This window comes from Gambusia affinis, linkage group LG03 (assembly GCF_019740435.1).
Source record: "Gambusia affinis linkage group LG03, SWU_Gaff_1.0, whole genome shotgun sequence".
NCBI classification, from domain to species: Eukaryota; Metazoa; Chordata; class Actinopteri; order Cyprinodontiformes; family Poeciliidae; genus Gambusia; species Gambusia affinis.
Window position 1 is genome coordinate 21147584 of NC_057870.1, and position 21964 is coordinate 21169547.

Consider the following 21964-nt stretch of genomic DNA (forward strand, 5'->3'; position numbering starts at 1 on the left):
TACTCGCCTCTACACCAGCGCTCTAACCCGCCCCTCCGCTTCCAGAAGTGGCAGCTTCTATTAGGGCTCTGATTGGCCGTCACTGGCGGAGCTCCGCGAGGTCAACGGACCCGAGGAGATTTGCGTTGCGGCTATTGGTTAATACTGAAACCAGGTCTTGTCCCCACGTGGAGCGGCAGCTCTGATTGGTCAGGAGTCGTCTTGTGGGCGGGGCTGTAGTTTCGGTTAGTCTGGGAGCGTGAAACCGCGTGAGAAAGTTGCCATTGATGTAAAGCGCTGCTTTGAAATAGGAGCATTCGCAGCGCTGTGGGGATTTTCGCTATCAAAACTAACAATATATTTCCTTCTTTTTTCGTAAAATCCAAACGGACTCCATTTTCCACAGAAGCCCGTTGAGGAAATACATATTCCGGTTGTTTTGACTGTTTAACCGCCAAGTAGCGACCGCGGCGAGTCAAGTGGGAACTCTTCACAGCAATTAACTTGTGTGGATATGTTTCTGATGCGCTCACTGAGAACCGACAGTTTGCGGCTCTGTGGCTTGTTCTTCTTTTGATTTGATTGAGTTGGTGGGCTCTTTGTACCTGGAATACCCTGAATAAACCTGAAGACAAACGCCGGAGTTCCTGAGGTGGATTCGAGGTTTCTCCTTTCTTTCTCACCTGGTTCGTACCCTTTTATCTAATGAGACCTTTGCCGTGCTTACACGGTTGATTTGCGGCCGCTGGAGCGCACCAAGAGACAAGGACCGAGAGACAGCGAGGAAACGGTCCGTAAATTAATTCAGATCAGCAAGCAGAGGGGGACTCGGTGTCTCTGAGAAATAAACGATTGTTGGCCACCATAAGCAAGGCGGATGGATTTGTTTCCTTGATCCGGAGCTTTATAAACACACCCCTGTTCTTTGATTCCTCCTTGGCGGGGCTTGAAGCACTCCTTCCCCCGGAGAGAGAAGATGTTTCCCCAGGGGCGACACCCGGTAAGTTACTTCCCCTCCAGCAATGCTTCACCTGGCAGTAAACGACTGTTTACGCCTCCTCTTGCAACTCATCGTTAGATTTTCTTGTGCGAATACCATCCCATATTTGTTCAGAGGAGCGGAGTGGATTGACGGCCAATATAACTTAAAAGTTGTGGGATATTTTAAATGTGCGCCTGCTAACAGGGGCGCCAGCAGAAAGGTTTGTAAGGGATCATCAAATGGAAGGCCCCTTGGAGTAACACTGAGGTTGGTTGATAAACTTCCAATTTTATTATCACATGGTCTTTTTGTATATCTATTACGATAAAAGTGACAGTAATAAAAGGGTATCATTAAACAAGTCACTAAAAATTAAACATACTATCAAGCAGAATTACATTCTGGCTGCAATCAGTTGTATTTAAACCATTAACACAAATCATTCAACACTACAAAAATAGTTCAAGCACTTAAAGTAAATTTCCTCACTACATTATTTTGTGAGTTTATTTAAGTTTGTTGTAATGGTAAAACTTAATATTTATGTAAGTTTATGGTTAAATTAATTTTCAAGTAGCTTTGTACCTAATAACTACCTTGTATAAGCTAATTTGTGATATTGGATGCGTGGATGGTTAATTTTCCCAATGGGCCACATGAGTGTTGTTGATTCCAGTTGAGGATCACTGGATGTAAAATTATTTCTATGAATCAGTCATCATAACTGAATGTGGTGGGGAACTGCAACACGTCAAGCTGAAAACAAGAGCTACATGATCTATAACATTGCAAACAGTATAAATTTGTGAAACCGTGCAATCGTGTGGGTTGGATGCAATATTTGTCAGGATATGTGATAGACATTGTTGGATACACTTGATTATCTACACATGATGTTTTTAGTGGCTGAGATGCTAAACCTCACAAAGAGTTCTGGGAACATTGTGGTGAAGGAATAGAGTTTGGAGTCAATGCAGCTATATTGAAATGATAGATTTTCCTAATTATCTGAAGTCTTACTGAAACATTATAATATTCTAAGGAATTAAGTTTAGAAAAAATTATTTAAAAAAAGAAAATCAAAGTTGTTGTATTTGTACGTTTATTCTCAAAGTCCTATTCAAGCAGACATCTCTATAACAGCAGTCTGTTCTCCACAATGAAAAGCCACTTTATTTGTGACTTTTTAAAATAAATATTTCACAGTAGGGCAATCAAGTTGTTCTTGCTGCCCTATCTATATGACCTTTTAGTGCTCATGCCAGGTGTGGGCATCTACTACAGCGAGACTCTCAATAGGGTAAATGTCTTCTCAAAGTATTGCTAAGAACACATTTGGCTTTAAAGCCAAAATGTTTTGTTTTTTTCCCTTTTCTAAAACATAAGCAAGGCATCTGGATCTGTTTGCAAAAGTAACACACATTCATGCAGTGTTCTCTATTGACAGCGCCTGTCTGGAACATTTAGCCAGATGTGGGCTGCGGGCCATTACATATCTGGATCTGTGTTACAAAACTCTTGTTTTAGTACCTAAACACTTAGTCCATGATGGTTAATACACCATTTTTTTTCTTTTTTAGCTAAACAGGTGATCCTGGTATTCTTTAAGGATGGTAACAGGAGTGAGTGACAAACATTTAAAAAGGGACACTAAAGAAATCGCCAAAGAAAACATATAAATATATAAATGACATGTTGCAAGTTATCAGACCTGGTCATTTCTTCTCTTAAATCCCTGAATGTAAATATTGTTCCTATAAGATTCGTAAGGCATTGCCCTTTCAGCAGTGATGGGCTATAATGATGCTGTTGATGATTCTGTTTGTTTTTGTGTTAGACACCGCATCAGGCTCCAGGCCAGCCCTTCAAGTTCACCATTCCAGAGTCACTGGACCGGATAAAGGAGGAGTTCCAGTTTCTCCAAGCACAATATCACAGGTACGTTTTCTACAATAGCTATAAAGATTCTAATCATTATTATTATTAGTTGTATAATGCAGTTAAATTCAGGTTACTTATATTATGCCATTTCACAACTACTGCTGCCTTCTGCAGGCATTTTACCAGACAAGCAGGTTAATATCCATGCCAGTCTGACTTTATAGGCAGATTCAACTACATACAGAATGATCAGAATTATAATCTAAAACAGGCAAATCCAATTGCTCACATAATGCCAGATCCAGCAAACCGCATTGAGTCACTGAATTTGTAGGAACTCTTTATCCTGAGCATGCGTGTGGCGATGGTAGAAAGAAAAGACTAGTGTTAGTTGTAGAAGAATGTTCAGCAGAACCAGACATGGTGTCAGCAGATATTTGCTGTGACCAAATGGGTATTTTGAGGACAGAAAACTGATAGAAAAAAACCCCCAGAGACAATCCAGGTAATTGCAGCAATTATTTCAAATAGTACATAAAAAGGTTGTTCTAGGAGAAAGTGAAAAAATGAAGTGCGGGATTAGTATGTTCCCACTGTCTAATCCTACAGCAACAAAGCAGCAGTGATAGCTCTGGAAACCTTAAGGCAATCTGACTATAAGCTTTTTCCAAAATGAAGGTTTTACACCATGCCTCTAAAGTAGACAATCACAGAGTTCAGCTGTCTTTACAGAGAAATCCCTCCACATTGTCCTGTACTTTTTAACTATGAATCTCACCCTACCCACAGTCATTTCCCTCTTACCACAAAGAAAACAGCAATTCTGGTTTCAGCCTAACCCATAAACCTGGATTAGGTTCACATACATGAACATGAAAGCACACACATTTGCAGCAGGCATCAGTGTTGGTTCTTAGACTGCGGTAGGTCTAAGCCTTAGTGATGGGTGAGAGCCAAAGGGTGGCGTGTGGGCTCAGTTTCATAAATCACCCCTGATTTTTTTCCTTGTGTGTGTGTAGTAGTAGTTGTGCACTATAGGCCAGGGCTGCTTGTGTGCGGTTATCTTCCCTTGTGGTGGTTGTGTGTGCACAGGCATTTGTTTGTGTTTTTGGTGTGGGTTGGCAGCCTACCACATTGTGTTTTTAACTTCACATCTTGATAAAGCAGAGTTGAAGCAAACCTCCCACATCCAACACTTTGATTTTCAACATTTGACAGTAGAAATACATGTTTGCTTTGGTGACTAAATGGAGGCTCAAGTAGAGATGGTTGTTTTTGACAAGATGTGTGGATGTACAACTCATGACTCACTCTTTTTTTTTTTTCCCCCTACAGTCTTAAGCTGGAGTGTGAGAAGCTGGCCAGCGAAAAAACAGAGATGCAGAGACACTATGTCATGGTGAGATCCCGGCTTTCAATTTATTGGCCCTGCAATGTTCCACATGACAAACTGCAGCAGGGCTGCATAAGTGTCCTTGGGGTAGATCATGTTGTTCCCTACCCAGATGTAAAAGTGAACTTTAATCTTTTCAAAGAAGGGGAAATGACTAATGTGGATACTTTATTACCTAAATGAAGAAGGCTTGTATAAAAACCACAGCAACCTGAAGTACCTCTTGTTTTAATTATGTGCAAATGTTTCTTATCCTTACTGAGGCATGCCTGTAGATTGTTGGTATATAACAAAAGCTTAAAAATACTAGACATTGCAATGGTGCTCAAAAACACAACGGTAAAATCTACTCTAAAGAAAATTTACATATATCTCAGTATAACAGCAAAAAGCCGACATTTTAAATATGATTTTATTGTTTACATTGTTTATCTGTTTATTTTTTGTCCCTACATGAACGCTGTAGGGAATGTTTAGCTTACTCATTTGAATGTTACTCAGCACAACATTTCAAACAAGTTATGTTTGGGGATGACTGCTGTCTCAGTTGAGCTCTAGCAGTTCTTCTAGGGTGCATACAGCCACCTTTCAGTCGTTAAATCAGACTTTTTGATTGTTTTATGGGAAACAACGTAAATAAAAAACAGACTTGATATGTTTAAGTGATAAGATGCTGTAGTGCTGAACATTCATCTGTAAAGTTGGGTTTACGCTTTAATGTTTTATTGTGACAGGTGATGCTAACCCTCTGACTCTCTGTTCTCCTCAGTACTATGAGATGTCATACGGCCTCAACATTGAAATGCATAAGCAGGTATAGCTGCCTATCTGTCTGCTCACTATATCTTCTTGTGTCTCTTCCCTACGTTCTCTCTTCCACTTCCTCGTGGCGGGGTTTTGATGTATTTAGTGTGTGCGCCTATTGATGTGTCCTTGTGTGTGTCTGCGCGCAAATGTGTTTGTGTGTTAATGGTTTGTGTTTATGTGTGCTACACTGTATCTCTGCCCATGTGTGGATGTGTGTTTATTTGTGATCGATGGGGCTCTGTCTCCATTTCCCCAGTTAGGGCCGGCCGGCTGAGCCCGGAGGCAGAATGAATGGCTCTGTAGATTGATTGGTGCTGTCTAGGGGAGCGGCCTGCTTTATTACATTAGATGGGCAGGGCAGGGGAGGGCAGAGGAATCGATCAACGCGAGGCCAACCGAGGAGATACAGTGTAGCTTGCTCCTCTATTTTTTAAAATGTATTTATTTTGATGAGCTGAAAGCTTAAAGTCGATGCAAACCTTGAATGTAATGTAGTAAAGAATGTTTAATATACACACTGGTACTTGCTGGAGGGGACTCTTGTCTCTAAACTTTGTATAATGAAAATGAGACTAATTTAATGTGGTTTAGAAAATTAATTTAATCATGAATGCAGACATGTTCACAAAAGAGTTCACACAAACATCCGCACATTTCCAATTTATAAGAAATATAGTTGACGAGGGAAACCTCTCACCTTTTACACACGCAAACCAACATTTCCCACAGGAGTGCTGCAGAGCTGAGAGCTTTTGCCAGTAATTACCACAGCTATCGACCAGTCAGACCAGAGGAAATTGGAGGTGGATTGGCTTGGCTACTTCACTGAAAAAAGGGAATTTTTTCCTTATTTTTCACATTCTTTCTCTTTAACGTTTTTTTTCCCCTCACATTCTTCATCTCCTTTGTTGCCTTTCTTTTTATACTCCAATTTTCTTCCTTTTTCTCATCACTTCCTTACTCTCCAATAACTGGTATGGGATCTCTTTCTTCTTTCACCCGGACCCCCACCATCCATCGCCTTTTTTCACTCCGTCTCTATTCACTTTGTTCCTCTTTCATTTTATAGCCACGTGAAGCTGGCGTTCACTCTTTGTGAGGGAGATGCATCTCCTCCTATTGTTCAAACACGTAAACACAAACGCACATACACACACGCACGCATACTAAAACTCCAGGGGAGGTCATTAGCTTGGGGCTGCAGTTGTCAGAGCAACAGGCTTCTGTGGGCGGGTGGTACGGGGATACAGACTAACAACCCACCTCCTGCTGGGGATGTACAGGGGGATGGGGTTTGTGTGGTAGTAATGCTCCAATTATACGTGTAATGGAAAGTCTGTTCTTTTTGAACTCGTTCTATGTGCATGTGGGAATCAAAACTTTTCTCTATCTACAACTTAGTTTAACCCCCCCTGTCTCAATTAGAAGGCTGCCATGTATTGTTAAAATTAAGTTTCCCAAAAAAGCACATTGCTGTAAAAAGAGCATTACAGATGACTTTTGTTTTTGCTGTTTTGTCATACGTAAGAGTTTTCAAATCAAACAAATTTAATTTCTAACATGACGTGAGTAATTCTAGTGTTGGAGCATTCAGTATTTTACATTAGGTGTGGTTTTGCTGGTGGTATGCTTTAAATTATTGGTCCTGCTACTTTTAAATTTTAGACATAGTTCTCATGTGGCGTCACACTTGCGCATACTCTGTAACTGACAACCATCTTGGTAGGCAGTTGCTATGGAATTGTTATAACAATAACCAAGCTACAAACTTAGAACTAGCTCTCTCATCATTCCTGTGTAACTTGTAAACAATACATTTGTTACAAATATTGCTCGATTACAATTTTTGGGTACTCTACCCATCTCTGTGTAATACTAAAATAAATATCAGTGACATTTACTGTAGTACCTGGTATCAAACTAGCAAAATTAGCTTAGCTAATTAGCTTTTATCTGCATGCTAAGATGGACATGTAGCCTACTTGTATGTCACTACAGGTACTCACTCTGCCAGTCATCAGAACCTTGTTATTCACATGAAGAGTTTGTACATCCTTTACAAAGCCATTGAAACACTGACTGTGTGCATCCATGGAGTTCAGGCTGCGAAGCTCCTCCATGGTTCAGACGTGTGTATTCAATTCAATTCAAAAATCAAATCTTCAAAGAGCTGTTGTAGATGGTAGGATTAAAGACACCGTTGTTGTGTAGCAGTCTGATGAAGCGGATGTACACGATTGTCTATATTCTTAACTTCTTGATGCCTTCCCTCCACCTTCTTTATCACCCTGTTTAGCCTTTTCTTTAGACTATGATTTTGCTGGCCCAAAAAAACTGAGCCCACAAACTGAGGGCCGAAGGTAGTTTTCATGATTGCCGGTCCTCCAGATCCAGCAAAGCATCCTCACACTTTTACACTACTACCACCAAGTTCAATTGTAGAAATGAGTGTCTACTTCTAAAATGGTATTTAGTCTTACAAGAGTTGGACCATGACTCAAACATTCAAGATGTTTGTTTTTGAGGTCTTTTAGTCTGTTGTAAGACAGGTTTTATTTAAGAAATCTATTGTTTTCTGGCAGAAATTTAATAATGTCAGTCTCTTATTAAATGAGTTTATACTTTGAAAACTACTTTGTGTATTTTCTATACTGTTTTTGCCTCAAATTACATTTTTGTTGATATGGAACTTTAAAGTGTGACAAGAAGCAAAAGAAACAAAGTCTACAGGGTGACATATACTTAGTGATCAATATCAGTAGACTTTCTATGTTAATTTTTTCATTATTTTTAAAAGATAAAGTCACAGATGTCTGTTGCAACTTTGATTAATCGTGATTTTGTTCAGTGGGTTAGATTAGCTGGGATAACCTGATAGTAGCTTTGCTCAAGCTATTCTACCTGCCTAATCATTTAACCTTTTCTACAAAGCTAATTATAGGCTTACGACAAGATTCTGTAAATGGATGAACACATGTAGTCTGCCTGAAATAGATCTGTATTTAAAGCTCGTTAAGCATTGTTGGCTGGCTTGACATTGAGTCTTTGTAGAATGAAGGTGAGACCATTTAAATAACTAAGGTGTGTTTTTGCCTTAAAAGGCAAAAAAGGCAGTTTACTGTGAGAAAAGGGATACACAAAGTTACCAGTGATGAGTTTGGACATAAGTATCGGTTTAGACCAGTTTTTATCTCTCTAGATGACAACATTTTCTGACTAAAACATTGCAGAAAGTTGACATTTTGGACATAAATGATGTAACACAAATCATTCTACAGATTATTCTTTTTAGTTGCAGGTGATTTACAGAGTTGCTTTCTATAGTGTACTATTTGTTACACAACACAGAACAGGCAAAAGACCGCTTTCTACCTGCAGCATAACACATACTCTGCAGTAGGCAGATAAGGTGCAAAGTTGCATACTGTGTGTAACACAAATAGAATCACCTTTGATCTACCGTTGTTTCATCGCAGATAAACACACTATTGATTATATTTCAAATGCATACACTTACTGATCTCATGTCAAAAGCAGTTCCACACTGACTTCAGTTTGCGCTGTTCCGAAAATAAATGCTGTATTTGCTGGAGTATGTAACCCAATGATACGTCAGTTTACAGGATGAGTTGGATCGTAGCTTTCATCTTTAAAAGGTACTCAAGTATTTGAGATAAATTTGATTACATCTGTATAAACTGTCCTAATCTCCGTTATCCAGAATAAAAACAATGTAATGAAACGACAGCCAATTTCAGATCATTAACCTCAGACTGATGAATAAATTCTACTGTCACATTATAAAAGTCAGTTTGATGAGGTCACAAGACTTGTGTGCTTTCAGAGCTTAAAGTTGGGATTAAGGAACCAAACGCGTGTGGCTTACAAGTCGCAGCAGTCACCTGAGCAATATGTAAAACATGTGGATGGTTTGTTACCTTCCTGAGGTGTATTAATGACATGATATTTGGGCGACTCCACATTCTGTGTGAAAAGCATTCACAAGGAGCAAACAGCATGTAGCTTTTTAATTGAAACAATGATCTTAAAAGGCTTCTGCTGCAGAATTCTTCTCAGTACATTTTTTATTACATTACTAAACTAGTTGCTAATTTTTTAATTGGGGCCTGCCCATAGCAATGCATAAGGAGAGCAGTGACTGACTTGCGAAGCAAGTCAGTCACTGCCTCCATGCATTACATGGCAGGCACCTATTGTTCTACACCCAATAGAATGTCTCTTTATTGGGGCCTGCCCATAGCAATGCATAAGGAGAGCAGTGACTGACTTGCGAAGCAAGTCAGTCACTGCCTCCATGCATTGCATGGCAGGCACCTATTGTTCTACACCCAATAGAATGTCTCTTTATTTATTTATTTTTCTTCCGTCAACCGAATGCGGCTCGTGCGCTGAGCTCACCCACAAAAGTGGTATCAAAAGCGTGCGGCTCGATCCCGGAGGAGCTATTACTTTGGTGGGATTTGGAGTTACCATGGCGGCGTAAAAAGCAAAAACGACCCCAAAATCACTAACGAGCTCACCAGGTGCAAGTCTCTGCGTCAAGGGGATGAGGCAACCAGTAAATCCTGAAAATACCCTATTTTGAGGATTTTCTGTGTAAATCATAACTTTATGTAGAAACGCCATTCAAACTTCATTTTGTAGATCGTCCGTGATCTCTTTTAAAGTGAAGCCAGCACGTCAATATGTATTATGGTTTGTCCACAACTTCTTTCTAAGCGACCCAAAGTTTTTGATTTTTGGAAAAATCAGAGTGTGAAGGCCGCTCCGCTAGAGTGAGAGTCAGAGCGACATTTTGACCCCAAATCATTTTTTAACTCGCCCTCACGCTCACAAATATTGCATGATTGGTATCAAACTTGGTCATGACATTGATCGTGCCTGCTCGGTCAAATGTTTTTCAAAAATTATCTAAGCTTACAGTTTTCTCTCCAGGTGCTTCAGAGCAAAGTCATGCGCCAGGGTAGCAGACAGATCTCACTGATTCACTTCCATGTATTTCTGAAAAATTTCAGACCTTGGCACACACTTTTTTATCTCATCGCTGTTAATACTGTGGTGAGGTAGAGATATGAATGGCGGGACTATGTGAGGCGACAAATAGCCTCTCATATGCTTCAAGCGGTTTTCGAATATGTATTCTACGGTTCCCGAGCAGGAAACAGTTTTTTGCAATGCTTTTTTAGTCAAACTGGCTGGCTCAAACAGAGAATTGTCTCCCCTGGATGTCTCACTCACAGCTGGCAGAGGATTATTTACCATGGCCGGAACCCAGAGCAGGGAGAGCTGCTTGAGGACTACAAATCGCATCACTGTAGTTCTAACTACTAGTTCAGTTAAAACAGAGGAGGACTGAGCTGGCCTTTAGAAAACTTGCTGCTATGGGCTGTATATAACTCATTTAACCCTGTCACTGTTACACATGGGATGAGTCTAGCCCTTTGAAATGAAGCTTACTGAAAATTTCAAAATAAAAGCCCTTGAAAATTTTACATCAGGTCATTGCTTTTTGAGCGTTATATGACTGATTTAATCCAATGACTGTTACACATGGGATGACTTTGACCCTTTCAAATGAAGCTTAACAAAAATTTCAAAATAAAAGCTTTGGGCAATTTTACATCATGTATTTGCTCATTTTGGCTTTATGTGACTGGTTTATCCAAAGCACTCTTACACATTGGATTAGTGTGGGCATTTAATATGAAGCTTACTGCAAATTTCAAAATAAAAGCCTCAATATGCCCCTCTGGACAGTGCACGCCGGGCCGTGCAATGATATCATTCTGCATTATCTGTTTATCCGAGGTTAGGGAACTGCCTTAGCAAGGCAGTTCTATTAACATTAGCCTTTAGCTTAAATAAGCTATTTTCTATTTTTCAGACTTATTAGCCATGTTTAGTATACTTAATGGAGTAAGTAAATGACAGTAAACATTCTAATGATACCCCACATGCTACTGAAAGTATTTATGCTTATATTAGCATATTTGCTCATTTTAGCTAATACACTTACTTTATCATACTGAATGTTGCATGTCCAGCTTACTTAACATTCTTGTGATTCTCCACATGCTATTGATTACATTGCAGCTTTCTTTAGCATTGATGCTAATTTAGCATCAGAACGCTGGGTCCAAACCGACGGGCACACTTTGGCAGGCCCCAGTTAAATTTCTTCAGGAATTTTCTAGTTTATTTATTTTTTCTTCCGAACCGGAATGCGGCATCGCTATGCAGCCCACCCACAAAAGTGGTATCAAACGTATGCTCGATCCCGGGCGGGGAGCTATTACTTTTGGTGGGATTTGGAGTTACCATGGCGACGTAAAAAGAAAAAAACGACCCCAAAATCACTAACGAGCTCACCAGGTGCAAGTCTCGTCGTCAAGGGGACGAGGCAACCAGTAAATCCTGAAAATACCCTATTTTTGAGGATTTTCTGTGTCGTCATAACTTCATGTAGAAACTCCATTCAAACTTCATTTTGTAGATACGTCCGTGATCTCTTTTAAAGTGAAGACAGCACGTCAATATGTATTATGGTTTGTCCACAACTTCTTTCTAAGCGACCCAAAGTTTTTGATTTTGGAAAAATCAGAGTGTGAAGGCTGCTAGAGTGAGAGTCAGAGCGACATTTTGACCCCAAATCATTTTTTAACTCGCCTCACGCCACAAATATTGCATGATTGGTATCAAACTTGGTCATGACATTGATACGCGTGCCTGCTCCGGTCAAATGTTTTCAAAAATTATCTAGCGCTTACAGTTTTCTCTCCAGGTGCTTCAGAGCAAAGTCATGCGCCAGGGTAGCAGACAGATCTCACTGATTCACTTCCATGTATTTCTGAAAATTTCAGACCTTGGCACACACTTTTTTATCTCATCGCTGTTAATACTGTGAGTGAGGTAGAGATATGAATGGGGACTATGTGAGACGACAAATAGCCCTCTCATATGCTTCAAACGGTTTTCGAATATGTATTACGGTTCTAACGGAAACAGTTGTTTGCAATGCTTTTTTAGTCAAACTGGCTGGCTCAAACAGAGAATTGTCTCCCTGGATGTCTCACTCACAGCTGGCAGAGAGGATTATTTACCATGGCAACGGAACCCAGAGCAGGGAGAGCTGCTGAGGACTACAACACGCATCACTGTAGTTCTAACTAGTAGTTCAGTTAAAACAGAGGAGGACTGAGCTGGCCTTTAGAACAACTTGCTGCTATGGGCTGTATATAACTCATTTAACCCTGTCACTGTTACACATGGGATGAGTCTAGCCCTTTGAAATGAAGCTTACTGAAAATTTCAAAATAAAAGCCCTTGAAAATTTTTACATCAGGTCATTGCTTTTTTGAGCGTTATATGACTGATTTAATCCAATGACTGCTACACATGGGATGACTTTGACCCTTTCAAATGAAGCTTAACAAAAATTTCAAAATAAAAGCCTTGGGAATTTTTACATCATGTAATTGCTCTTTATGGCTTTATGTGACTGGTTTATCCAAAGCACTCTTAGACACTGGATTAGTGTGGGCATTTAATATGAAGCTTACTGCAAATTTCAAAATAAAAGCCTCAATATGCCCCTCTGGACAGTGCACCGCCGGAGGCGGTGCAATGATATCATTCTGCATTATCTGTTTATCCGAGGTTAGGGAACTGCCTTGCGCAGCAAGGCAGTTCATTAGCATTAGCCTTTTAGCTTAAATAAGCTATTTTCTATTTTTCAGACTTATTAGCCATGTTTAGTATACTTAATGGAGTAAGTAAATGACAGTAAACATTCTAATGATACCCCACATGCTACTGAAAGTATTTATGCTTACATTAGCATATTTGCTCATTTTAGCTAATACACTTACTTTATCATACTGAATGTTGCATGTCCAGCTTACTTAACATTCTTGTGATTCTCCACATGCTATTGATTACATTGCAGCTTTCTTTAGCATCGATGCTAATTCTTAGCATCAGAACGCTGGGTCCAAACCGACGGGCACACTTTGGCAGGCCCCAGTTAAATTTCTTCAGGAATTTTCTAGTTTTGGCATTAAAGTGTAGAGGAAGTATTGTCTGTTATCTCTGACTTTACAGTCACGACAGCCTGACTTCATGGGTATTTTAATTTATTTTTGTTGATGAATTTTTCATTCATTGTCTGAGTTTTCAGACTTCTCTTTTGATTCAGCCTTCGTTTCAAGTTGTACTGTAAACTCCAGTGTTAGATTATCTTTGTTGACATTGAGTGTTATGCAACTGTGGTCATAAGGATGTTGAAGCTGAAACAATGTTATGTAGACCAAATAATGAGTTAATTCTGTTTGTTAGCTTAGTCTCAGTTTACTTTGACCTTATTTATATTCGTCTGGGTTGTATTATTATAAATCTTTCCAGTTGTTATCTTTTCGTACTTTTTGCATATAGTCATATAGGTTAAGGAGTTGCTTGTTTGGTTTGGGATCCATTGAGAATGCACTGGTTCCTGCTTAAGCTCCTTCTAGCACATAATTGGATGAACTGTGGCAGGGTTTGTAGTTTGGTGAGTTGCCAAGTATGTGTGTGTTGGAGCTTTCCAATTAGAGCAAGTATATTTAAGCTTAAAGGGAAATTGCTTCCTCATTTTCAAAGGAATCCACTGTTTAAACCAGTAAATACTTGTGGTTCAAGGGGTGACAAATATCTCAGCAACTTTTATTGAAATAATCCACGTCTTAATTACAATTCATGCTGATGTATAGCGGTTAGTGGAAGTTTTTTTGACATCTCAACAACATTTCCATGAAGTTTTTGGATTTAAATTAATTTCAAAGTTTATTTTCAGGAGTTCAACTGATGAGGTCACTTTTCCCACATGTTTGCTATGAAATACAAAATACAACAGTGATTATAGCCTGGTGAAATGTGAATAAGTTCAAAGCATATGAACAGTTGTGGGTGATATATTTCCATGCGCCATGTTCTTCAGCTTCTATTTATGTTGGGTGGGACGTTTTCTCTGTTGAGCCATGACAGCTGATATTTGATGGCTCCTCCGATTCTCTCCTCACGCTGGACGTTGTTGTATCTGTTTGATTGGATGATGTATAAAATGGGACACTTTATCTGATTTGGAGCTACTGAGGGGGGTATCTGGTTTCAGCCAGTTGTAGCCACCTCCGGGGGGTTTAGGGGCAAGCGGATGTGTTGGCATGGATACAGGGGGAAGGAAAACTAAGTTAGGAGGTGATTTGATTATGTTGAAGTGCTGATGGGAAAGAAGGACAAGAACACAGAGGATAGAGACTGAGCTAAAAGACATGAAGAATAAATTTACAGAGAAACTTGACATCCCCAGTTGTAATTAGAAGAAAATGTTATTGTTCTGATCTGAACAATAAGAACCATGAACAATCAGAACCAATATCTGAAATGAATTTGAGTGCAGATAAAAGTTGTGTTTATGTGTAGCTTCAGATGAGACTTTCTGTCTGTGCATGGATTTGTTCTTAAAATGCATGAGTCTGTATGTGTGTGTGTTGCACTTGTATTGGTTTATTGGTGTAACTGAACAGCTGTCATTTCTAAATGGATGCAATTATGTTATTAACAATCGAGTCTCTTTTTATCTCCGTGTGCCTCCTCCATCATCAGACTGAGATTGCCAAGAGACTAAACACCATCTGTGCGCAAGTCATTCCCTTCCTCTCACAGGAGGTAAGTATATGTGTGACTTTCCTCAACAGACTGTGTTTTGTTTGATGTTTATACACCGTTTTTTTCATTTTAGTTATACAAGCTGCCTCTCAGACATAAGCATTGTTCTGTCTGTCTGCGTGTGTTATAGCATCAGCAGCAGGTGGTTCAAGCTGTGGAGCGGGCCAAACAGGTGACCATGGCAGAGCTTAACTCAGTCATCGGGGTACGTGGACTGCCAGGTCTTCCACCTACAGTGTGTATTCCTCTAATTTCTCTTCACTTACACAAATCCCATGTTTTTATGTTCTTAAAAATGCATTTTATTTTGAAGATGTGGTAAAAGTATAAGCCTATGTCTAAGAAAGATCCTTGGAGAGAAAAGGGGCCTTTGTTTTGTTTTCTTTATGTGGCTTGAATAGTCTGTGTGGATTGTGTTGTGTGGTTGTAACAGGTCTATATACACACCTTTCAACTTCATTTGATTAAAAATTCCTTTAAATAACCATTATACAAATGCAGTTCTGATTTAAATGTAACTGCACTCTTAGATTAGATGTATTATTTACCTGATTGTGCTTGAAGTTAGAGCTGCACCAGTCAGTCTACCAGATTGAAGAAGAGACCAACCTAATAACACACAATTTGCTTATCACGTAACATATTGATCAATTTTGATGGAGTTTTTTTGTTTAACAAAAGCGAAATAAGAAAGTAGGCACAACTTTGTAGATGCAAAAAAATGAGTAATTTAGAAATTTCTTAATTTTCTGTTGGATTAAAGACGATTACCTATATTTAATTACTTGTAGAACATTGTTCATTTTTTGTTTTTGCCTTTAGACTTAAAATATTGAGTTGGTCAAAATTAGACTTTGCTGGCCAAACCTTTAAAGAAAATTCAAAAGTTTGGTGTTGGCAGAAAAAGCCTGATGGCTGAATCTCTGATGACGATTTATCACATAAATTTCCATTCTTTGTCAGCTGTTAACACCTGTGTGTGTATTCCATAAACTCTTTTATAACTACTGCAGCTATATTTGCAGGTCACTGATAGTTCACTTGCTGGTCAGTGTTTACAAGAATGAAATGGGAAACTTGGATAGTATTCAAAAGAAAGATGAAAGATTTAAATATTAGAGTCAATATCACAAGCTGTATTATTAAGTGTCTTTGTTGTAGAAATGTCCCATTCAGGTTTGTCTGTGTATTTAACATTTTGAACTACAGGAATTAAATTGAGTCCAAAGAAAAAAAAAAAAGTTAAGTAACCCTTAAGTTCTAAATCTAAAACTTGTATCTTACACTAACTTAATTTTATCTACAAGCTAAAAAAAAATACAATTAAAAATCATCCTTTTGTTTTGTGATTCACAAATGGAGCAATATTTAAAGAAATCAAATATAACTAAAATAAAAACAAGCAAACACTGTAATCAGGTCAGACCAGTTCAACCATTAAAACTGGACTGAAATTATTTGACAGCAGAGACGAACAGAAATGTTGTGTTTGGTTGTTTTTTTTAACTACAGTGCTTTCAAAATGTTTCTACCTTGTATGTCACTGATACCATTTCATTTATTCATATTGGGTTCCCAAACGGCGGCCACACAAACTATTATAAGATGGTGGACACTTGGTGCTAATTTACAGCATGTTATCCAAACACAATCACCTTATTTCAGGAGTCATTCATTAAACCTCCTCCAATAATACATTTGACCTAATCAATAAACTTTCATTGTTCTTTATACCAACACCTGATTTACATCTTAATGATCAGAGAGCTCATGGAGAACCGTGGCAGTGTTGCAGTAATAGAAAAGAAACAATTGTGAGGAAAATATTGTTGTTGCAATATTCAACAATATTCTAGCAATGCCATGTTTGTTGTATTATAGTGCATTCCTGTAGAGTTGTTCAAAAACACTGTTTTTTTTTAACATGCTCTATTATTTATTTTCTGCAATTTTGATTGTTAAAGTCAATTTGAGTAGAAGAGATCTTCTGTATTATATTGCCCAGTTGCCAAGTCGTCTACCATAAAACTTTATTACTTTTCTAAACTTCAGTTTTTGAAGTTTTTGAATCAGCAATTTGTAGAAGTATGGAAAAAGGTTTGGATTGCACACAGACTCTGCATCAGCAGATACACTCTCTTAAATCACTGAATCACGCTGAAGGTACTCGCTGGACACCAGTAGTGGAATATTTTCTTTTTTTGTAATAAGTTAGATTTATTTAATTAAATGTATTTAATATTTTGTAGACGGAGAAGTATAAAGGACATCGATGAGATGATTGATGGAGAACGCTCAGCTCCAGAATGAAACAAAGTTTCCGCCCACTTGGTGAATGAGATGATCTTTAAGTAGGAATTTAAAAAAAAATCTGAACCTTTGTAGCCACAGGGTTGGAGGGGGAGGATTAGAAGTCTGAGTTTGGGGAATTGTGGGAAAAAAGGGGGGTGTATGTAGCTTTTGTTTTTGCAAAGAGTGGGCAGGGGGGATCAGAGGGTTTGATCCCACTGGGTTTGGTTAAATGTGGGGAGGGCTTGTTAGCTGGCGTGGACTGATGGGGGGCTTCTGTTTTTTGTGTGATGGGGTGAGAGGTGGATTTGGCAGTTGCTTTTTGAGTCTTAATTGCAGGATTTTAGTGTTTGTAAAGGAGGTGAAGGCAGGGGGGGGTCACAACGTTGTCCTTACACCCAACCCCCCCCCTTCAACCTCCTCGTCTCCCACGCCGGTCTGTCATTCACCCTGTTTGTGAGTTAAATGAGTGTAATGAAGCATGCTGCCCCTGCCTCCACTCACACACACACCCCAAATATATTTGTACACACCCACTCACACTAACATCCCATGACAAACTGGGCTCCCCTTGCCTGCACCAATACTTCCCCTCCATTTACTCCCATCAGGGGTGCTTTTTGTGTATCTGTGTGTGAATGTTTGCGAATCTGCTTGTGTGTGTGTGAAGTGTAGCAGAGCATACATTTCTGTTATCCTCAGAAAACAACAAGCAGCAGTAGGATGGTTGAGTGAAGGTGTTTCTGCCTGCCTTGTTTATTTAGACTGTGTTATACGTGTTTGCATGATCTTGTGTGACATGGTTTTCTCAGTTTTTTTGTTTTGTTTTGTTTTTTTTATGTTTTATTTTTTGAGGGGAGGGGGCGCAGTTAAGCCGGCTCTGGAAATTGAGCGTCAGGCAGGCCATGTGGCCAAGAGAACGTTTAGTAATTTTACTTTCACTCATTGTGGATTGGTGGCAGACAGCGAAGGACGGATGGAGAGGAAGAGAGAAGGTGGAAGCTCAGAGGGTGGGGTGGGTTAGTCAATTAGGTGAGATAAAAGTCGGTTTGACCTTCAGCACTCCTCCCACCCCTGCTGAGTCGCCTCCTGTGCCCCCACGCCTCTCCTCCCCCATCTTCCTCCTCCCCTCCTAGCGGCGAATCAGTGAGCTCGGATTCCCGCGGCTGCTGTCTGAGGAGGCAATAATGATGTTTGGGAACACAAAGACATTTCACGCTCAGACGAGCGCCTGATTTGGTGTGAAAGAGAGCAGGGCTGCCAGCCAAACTTGCCCTCCCTTTCTGGTTTTGACCCTCTTGTCTCCTTCTCTCCTCTCTTCTCCTCTCGGCCGCCTCGCTCCCTCACCAGATCTGACAGTGCAAGCAGCAGCTGGGACTCTCCTCCCTCTCCTCCTTCGTCATTCCTCCTTTTCCTCCTGGCCTCCCTCCCCCTCCTTTCCCCATCCACATCCTCAGGCTTTGGGCTGTGATCCCAGCTGTCAGTATTGTTCAGTGTTTGACCTCAGAAAGAGGAGTGTGTGTGTGCGTGTGTGTGTGTGATGGTGTGTGTGTGAGCCAGTATATAGGGGTGATGATGTGTTCACCCTCTTGAAGAAAGCAGCAGCTTGTTGAGCTGCTGTAAACCCCAGACACCAAGGATCCCATTCCATCTGTTGAAGACTTTAATTGGGCCACAGTGTTGATTGATAAGCTTACAAAGTACTATTGATTTTTTTTTTTTTTTTTTTTTTTTGCATGTGTACACATTAGAGGTCTATGTTTTATTTATTGGGGCATTTGGGGTGTATGTGTCAATGGTTTTCACATTTTTGGCAGCTGATTTCAGTAGTTCAGGCAACGACTGGAGAGCTTTTTTGCTCATTTAATTGTCAGCATTATGTCATTGGTGTGGTTTAGATTTTAGTTTTTCAAATACAATTATTTTTCAGCTCGTTCATGAGTTGCTAAGTTAGTAGTTTTTTCCTAAATTGGATTTGGCCTTTTAATACAAAATGCAGAAATATGACAATCAAGGCTAATTGAATTTTTTTCCCCTAAATATTAGGATTTTATTAGTCCATGTATGTCCCTGTAAAATTTAAACTTCTTCAGCAATATGTCAGTCTGAGGTTTGTTTAAAAACTAATCTTTTTACTGCTAAAAAGATTGGCAACAGACCTACTGTTGGATGTTTAAAATCTGTTGTAATATCTTGTGTAAATTCATAGTTTTCTTCTCCCTTTAAGAAGTTAATCTTTTTGGAATTTGCTGCATGAAATCTTCAAATTGAATGAATTAATTTTGTTTAGCGCTTTTAGATCTAAACTAATAGTTCTTGAGGCCGAACCTATGACATGTACCTGTTTTTTTTATATATATATATATAGTTTGACATCTTTAAACTGTGTTTTTGTGTTGTATTTGTTACTGCCAACTTAATCTCAGTGGATTTTTATCCTGGTAAAATAAAGGTTAAATAAAAAAAATAAGCTGCAATTGGTATCTGGAAAATTATGGATTACTTAATTAATTGCAGAATTCTCCACCTTCAGACCCTAATCTCCAGCTTTGTCTTGCAGCTGAACAGTGCTCTGTCTCATCTCCCAGCTAATCATCTGTTCCTTTTCTCTCTTGTGCTTGCCTTGGCCTTCAGCAGCAGCATCTCTCCCATAACCATGGCGGTGCTCCGGTTCCCCTGACCCCTCATCCCGCCGGCCTGCATCCCTCTCAACTAGGTGGTTCAGCAAGTCTCCTGGCGCTGTCAGGAGCACTTGGTGCTATTCCTCCCCATCTGGCAGGAAAGGAAGGAGGTGAGAAGAAGCCTCACCTTGGTGGGCCAGATTCTCACGCTGCAGGACCTGATCACCTCAGGGGTAAGAAAACTTTTCTACCACCGAAAAGCCAGATGATATGAGATCAGTTGAGAAATTGGTTATGTTTCCACTAAAAATGTTTGAATCAGCTAATCATGATCAACAAGGTTTTGTCTGAATGTTGCAGAAATTTAAATTGCTATCTAGAAAGATGCACTCAATGTTTTCTCGTTTGTTTTTCACTTCGGCGAACACCCAACCCTGCGTCCTCAACCACATGCTTGCTTTTTCCAATGGCAACAGAGAGAGAACCTGGCACAGTAAGTTCTTCCAGTTTCTGCTCCAGCACTTTCTGTTCCAGCAGCATGCTTTCTCCTTTTGTTTGTCTTTAAGGGAGAGTTTGGTTTGGGGGAATTGGAGATGCATGAGAAAGATTTGCGTTTCTCAGTTGGGTTGATATCTGGTTCAGTAAACGTCAGTTTACGTCAGCCAGAAACAAGTTTAAACAGTCAGCTCTAAGTAAATAGATTTTACACTACATGGGAAAGTTTGTCTTGGAGGTGCTTTCAAGTGGGACGATACAGTCTGATTACATCACTTCACAAAATGCAATATGAATGTATAATTCACATTCACATATTGACAAGGTTTTATACGCATTGAAGACAAGACTGGGATTAAGTTTTGAAGTAAAGTATTTTACAAATCTTACAATAGGAATGGCGAAAAAGTACAAAAAATCGTATTTTCAGGTTTTTATCCATCTGTCCATCTTTCTGTTCATCTGTACATCTATCCTTTTATCCATCTGTCCAGTATTAAGTTTTTATTTTATTCTCTTTAACCTCTGTTTCACCTTACAGATGTCACTATGAATAGAAGTACTTTGTCTGTTTCACACTGAAGTGACTTTCATCCTGCATTAGTCTTTTTACTTTTGTTTTTGAATGTGCTTGGGGAATCTGCTTTGGTAGAGGTTAGGCCTGCTTGTTTAGTTTTGCCCCAGAACTGCTGTGAACTGTTAGATTTCTTTTCTACTCCAAATGAGCTTTTTAGCACGCTCACACACACACAAAAATAGGCGCACACACCTACAACACACACACTTTTCTCTCCTAGTCTGCATTGTTGTGCCTATTTAACACCTCAGTGAGCAGATTACCCCCTTCCCTTCCCCTCCTCTTGCATCCCCTGATCCTGCGCTTAAAGACTCTCATTGTGTTTAATATCAGCACTGCTGAGAGGGGAGGGCTTGGGAAAGGGTGGGAGCGAGGGAGCAGCAGTCATATGACACTAAGCTTGTGTGTGAGTGAGAGACACCATGCTAAAAGCAAACGGGGGGGAAAAGACCATGGCGGAGGGGGAATTGCTTGTGTTTTGCGGGTCAGTGCATCTGAGCTCGGCTCACTAAAACCTTTCAATAAAAGGGAGGAGGAGAAGAGGGAGGGGCAGCTGGAGGAGGAGGACTTTGGCAGTATGCAACCCCCTCTCACTCTCTTCCTCATCAACCTTTCTTTTACTCCACACCCTCCCATCTTTTCTCTTCTAATCTCATCTCCCCCTTTTCCCATTTTTTTTTTTTCGCCACCCACTCCACTCCCGATCCTCCTTCATTTACCCTTTCCCCCCTCAAAGTGCTGCTCGCCCCCTCGCTGGATGTGTGCATGCGCTTGTGTTTGTTGGATGCACATTTCATTGACAGACTGAGACTATAATGGACTCAACATGAAGCTTTAATCCATTAACAATAGGATCCGTTGGTCAGGAGGCCAGGGGGGAAGACTGCTCTGTCTTTGTGTGTGTGTTTGGTCTTGGGACTCTAGAATATTATGCAACTAACACACACTGACAGCCTGTTACACTTTTGATTCTACACACGGGCTTTCACAGTCAATTACACAGTGCGTGCACCCACACACACACACACATGCACATGCTGCAGCTTGTCAGAGCCAGGAGGAGAAGGAGTACTGATAGATTTCGAGAGCCACTTAATGTAATCATCAGCTTCAGAGGCATGTGTTTGTATTTGGCTCTGACTGGCTTTGGTCAAGTGAAAAAGCGCTTGTTGTTAAAGTGTTAGCGCTGCTTAATTCATAATTTTGCCAAACGTTAACCT

The 21964-nt window shown here is 39.9% G+C and overlaps 1 protein-coding gene across 4 annotated transcripts in view; it reads left to right on the plus strand.

Annotated features, from left to right (window-relative positions):
- The first annotated feature begins 223 nt into the window (after nucleotides 1–223).
- Nucleotides 224–21964, plus strand: part of LOC122828778 (transducin-like enhancer protein 1) — a 29987-nt gene continuing 8246 nt past the window's right edge. Inside the window, exons 1-8 of one of the 4 annotated variants that reach the window (XM_044112646.1) lie at nucleotides 224–979; nucleotides 2799–2899; nucleotides 4178–4241; nucleotides 5005–5049; nucleotides 14700–14762; nucleotides 14893–14997; nucleotides 19686–19905; nucleotides 20149–20165. In XM_044112646.1, coding sequence (XP_043968581.1) covers nucleotides 956–979; nucleotides 2799–2899; nucleotides 4178–4241; nucleotides 5005–5049; nucleotides 14700–14762; nucleotides 14893–14997; nucleotides 19686–19905; nucleotides 20149–20165 — 639 coding nt within the window. In that variant the 5' untranslated portion in view covers nucleotides 224–955. The remainder of the gene's footprint in view (nucleotides 980–2798; nucleotides 2900–4177; nucleotides 4242–5004; nucleotides 5050–14699; nucleotides 14763–14892; nucleotides 14998–19685; nucleotides 19906–20148; nucleotides 20166–21964) is intronic. The other 3 variants (XM_044112647.1, XM_044112648.1, XM_044112649.1) reach the window with 3 other exon arrangements.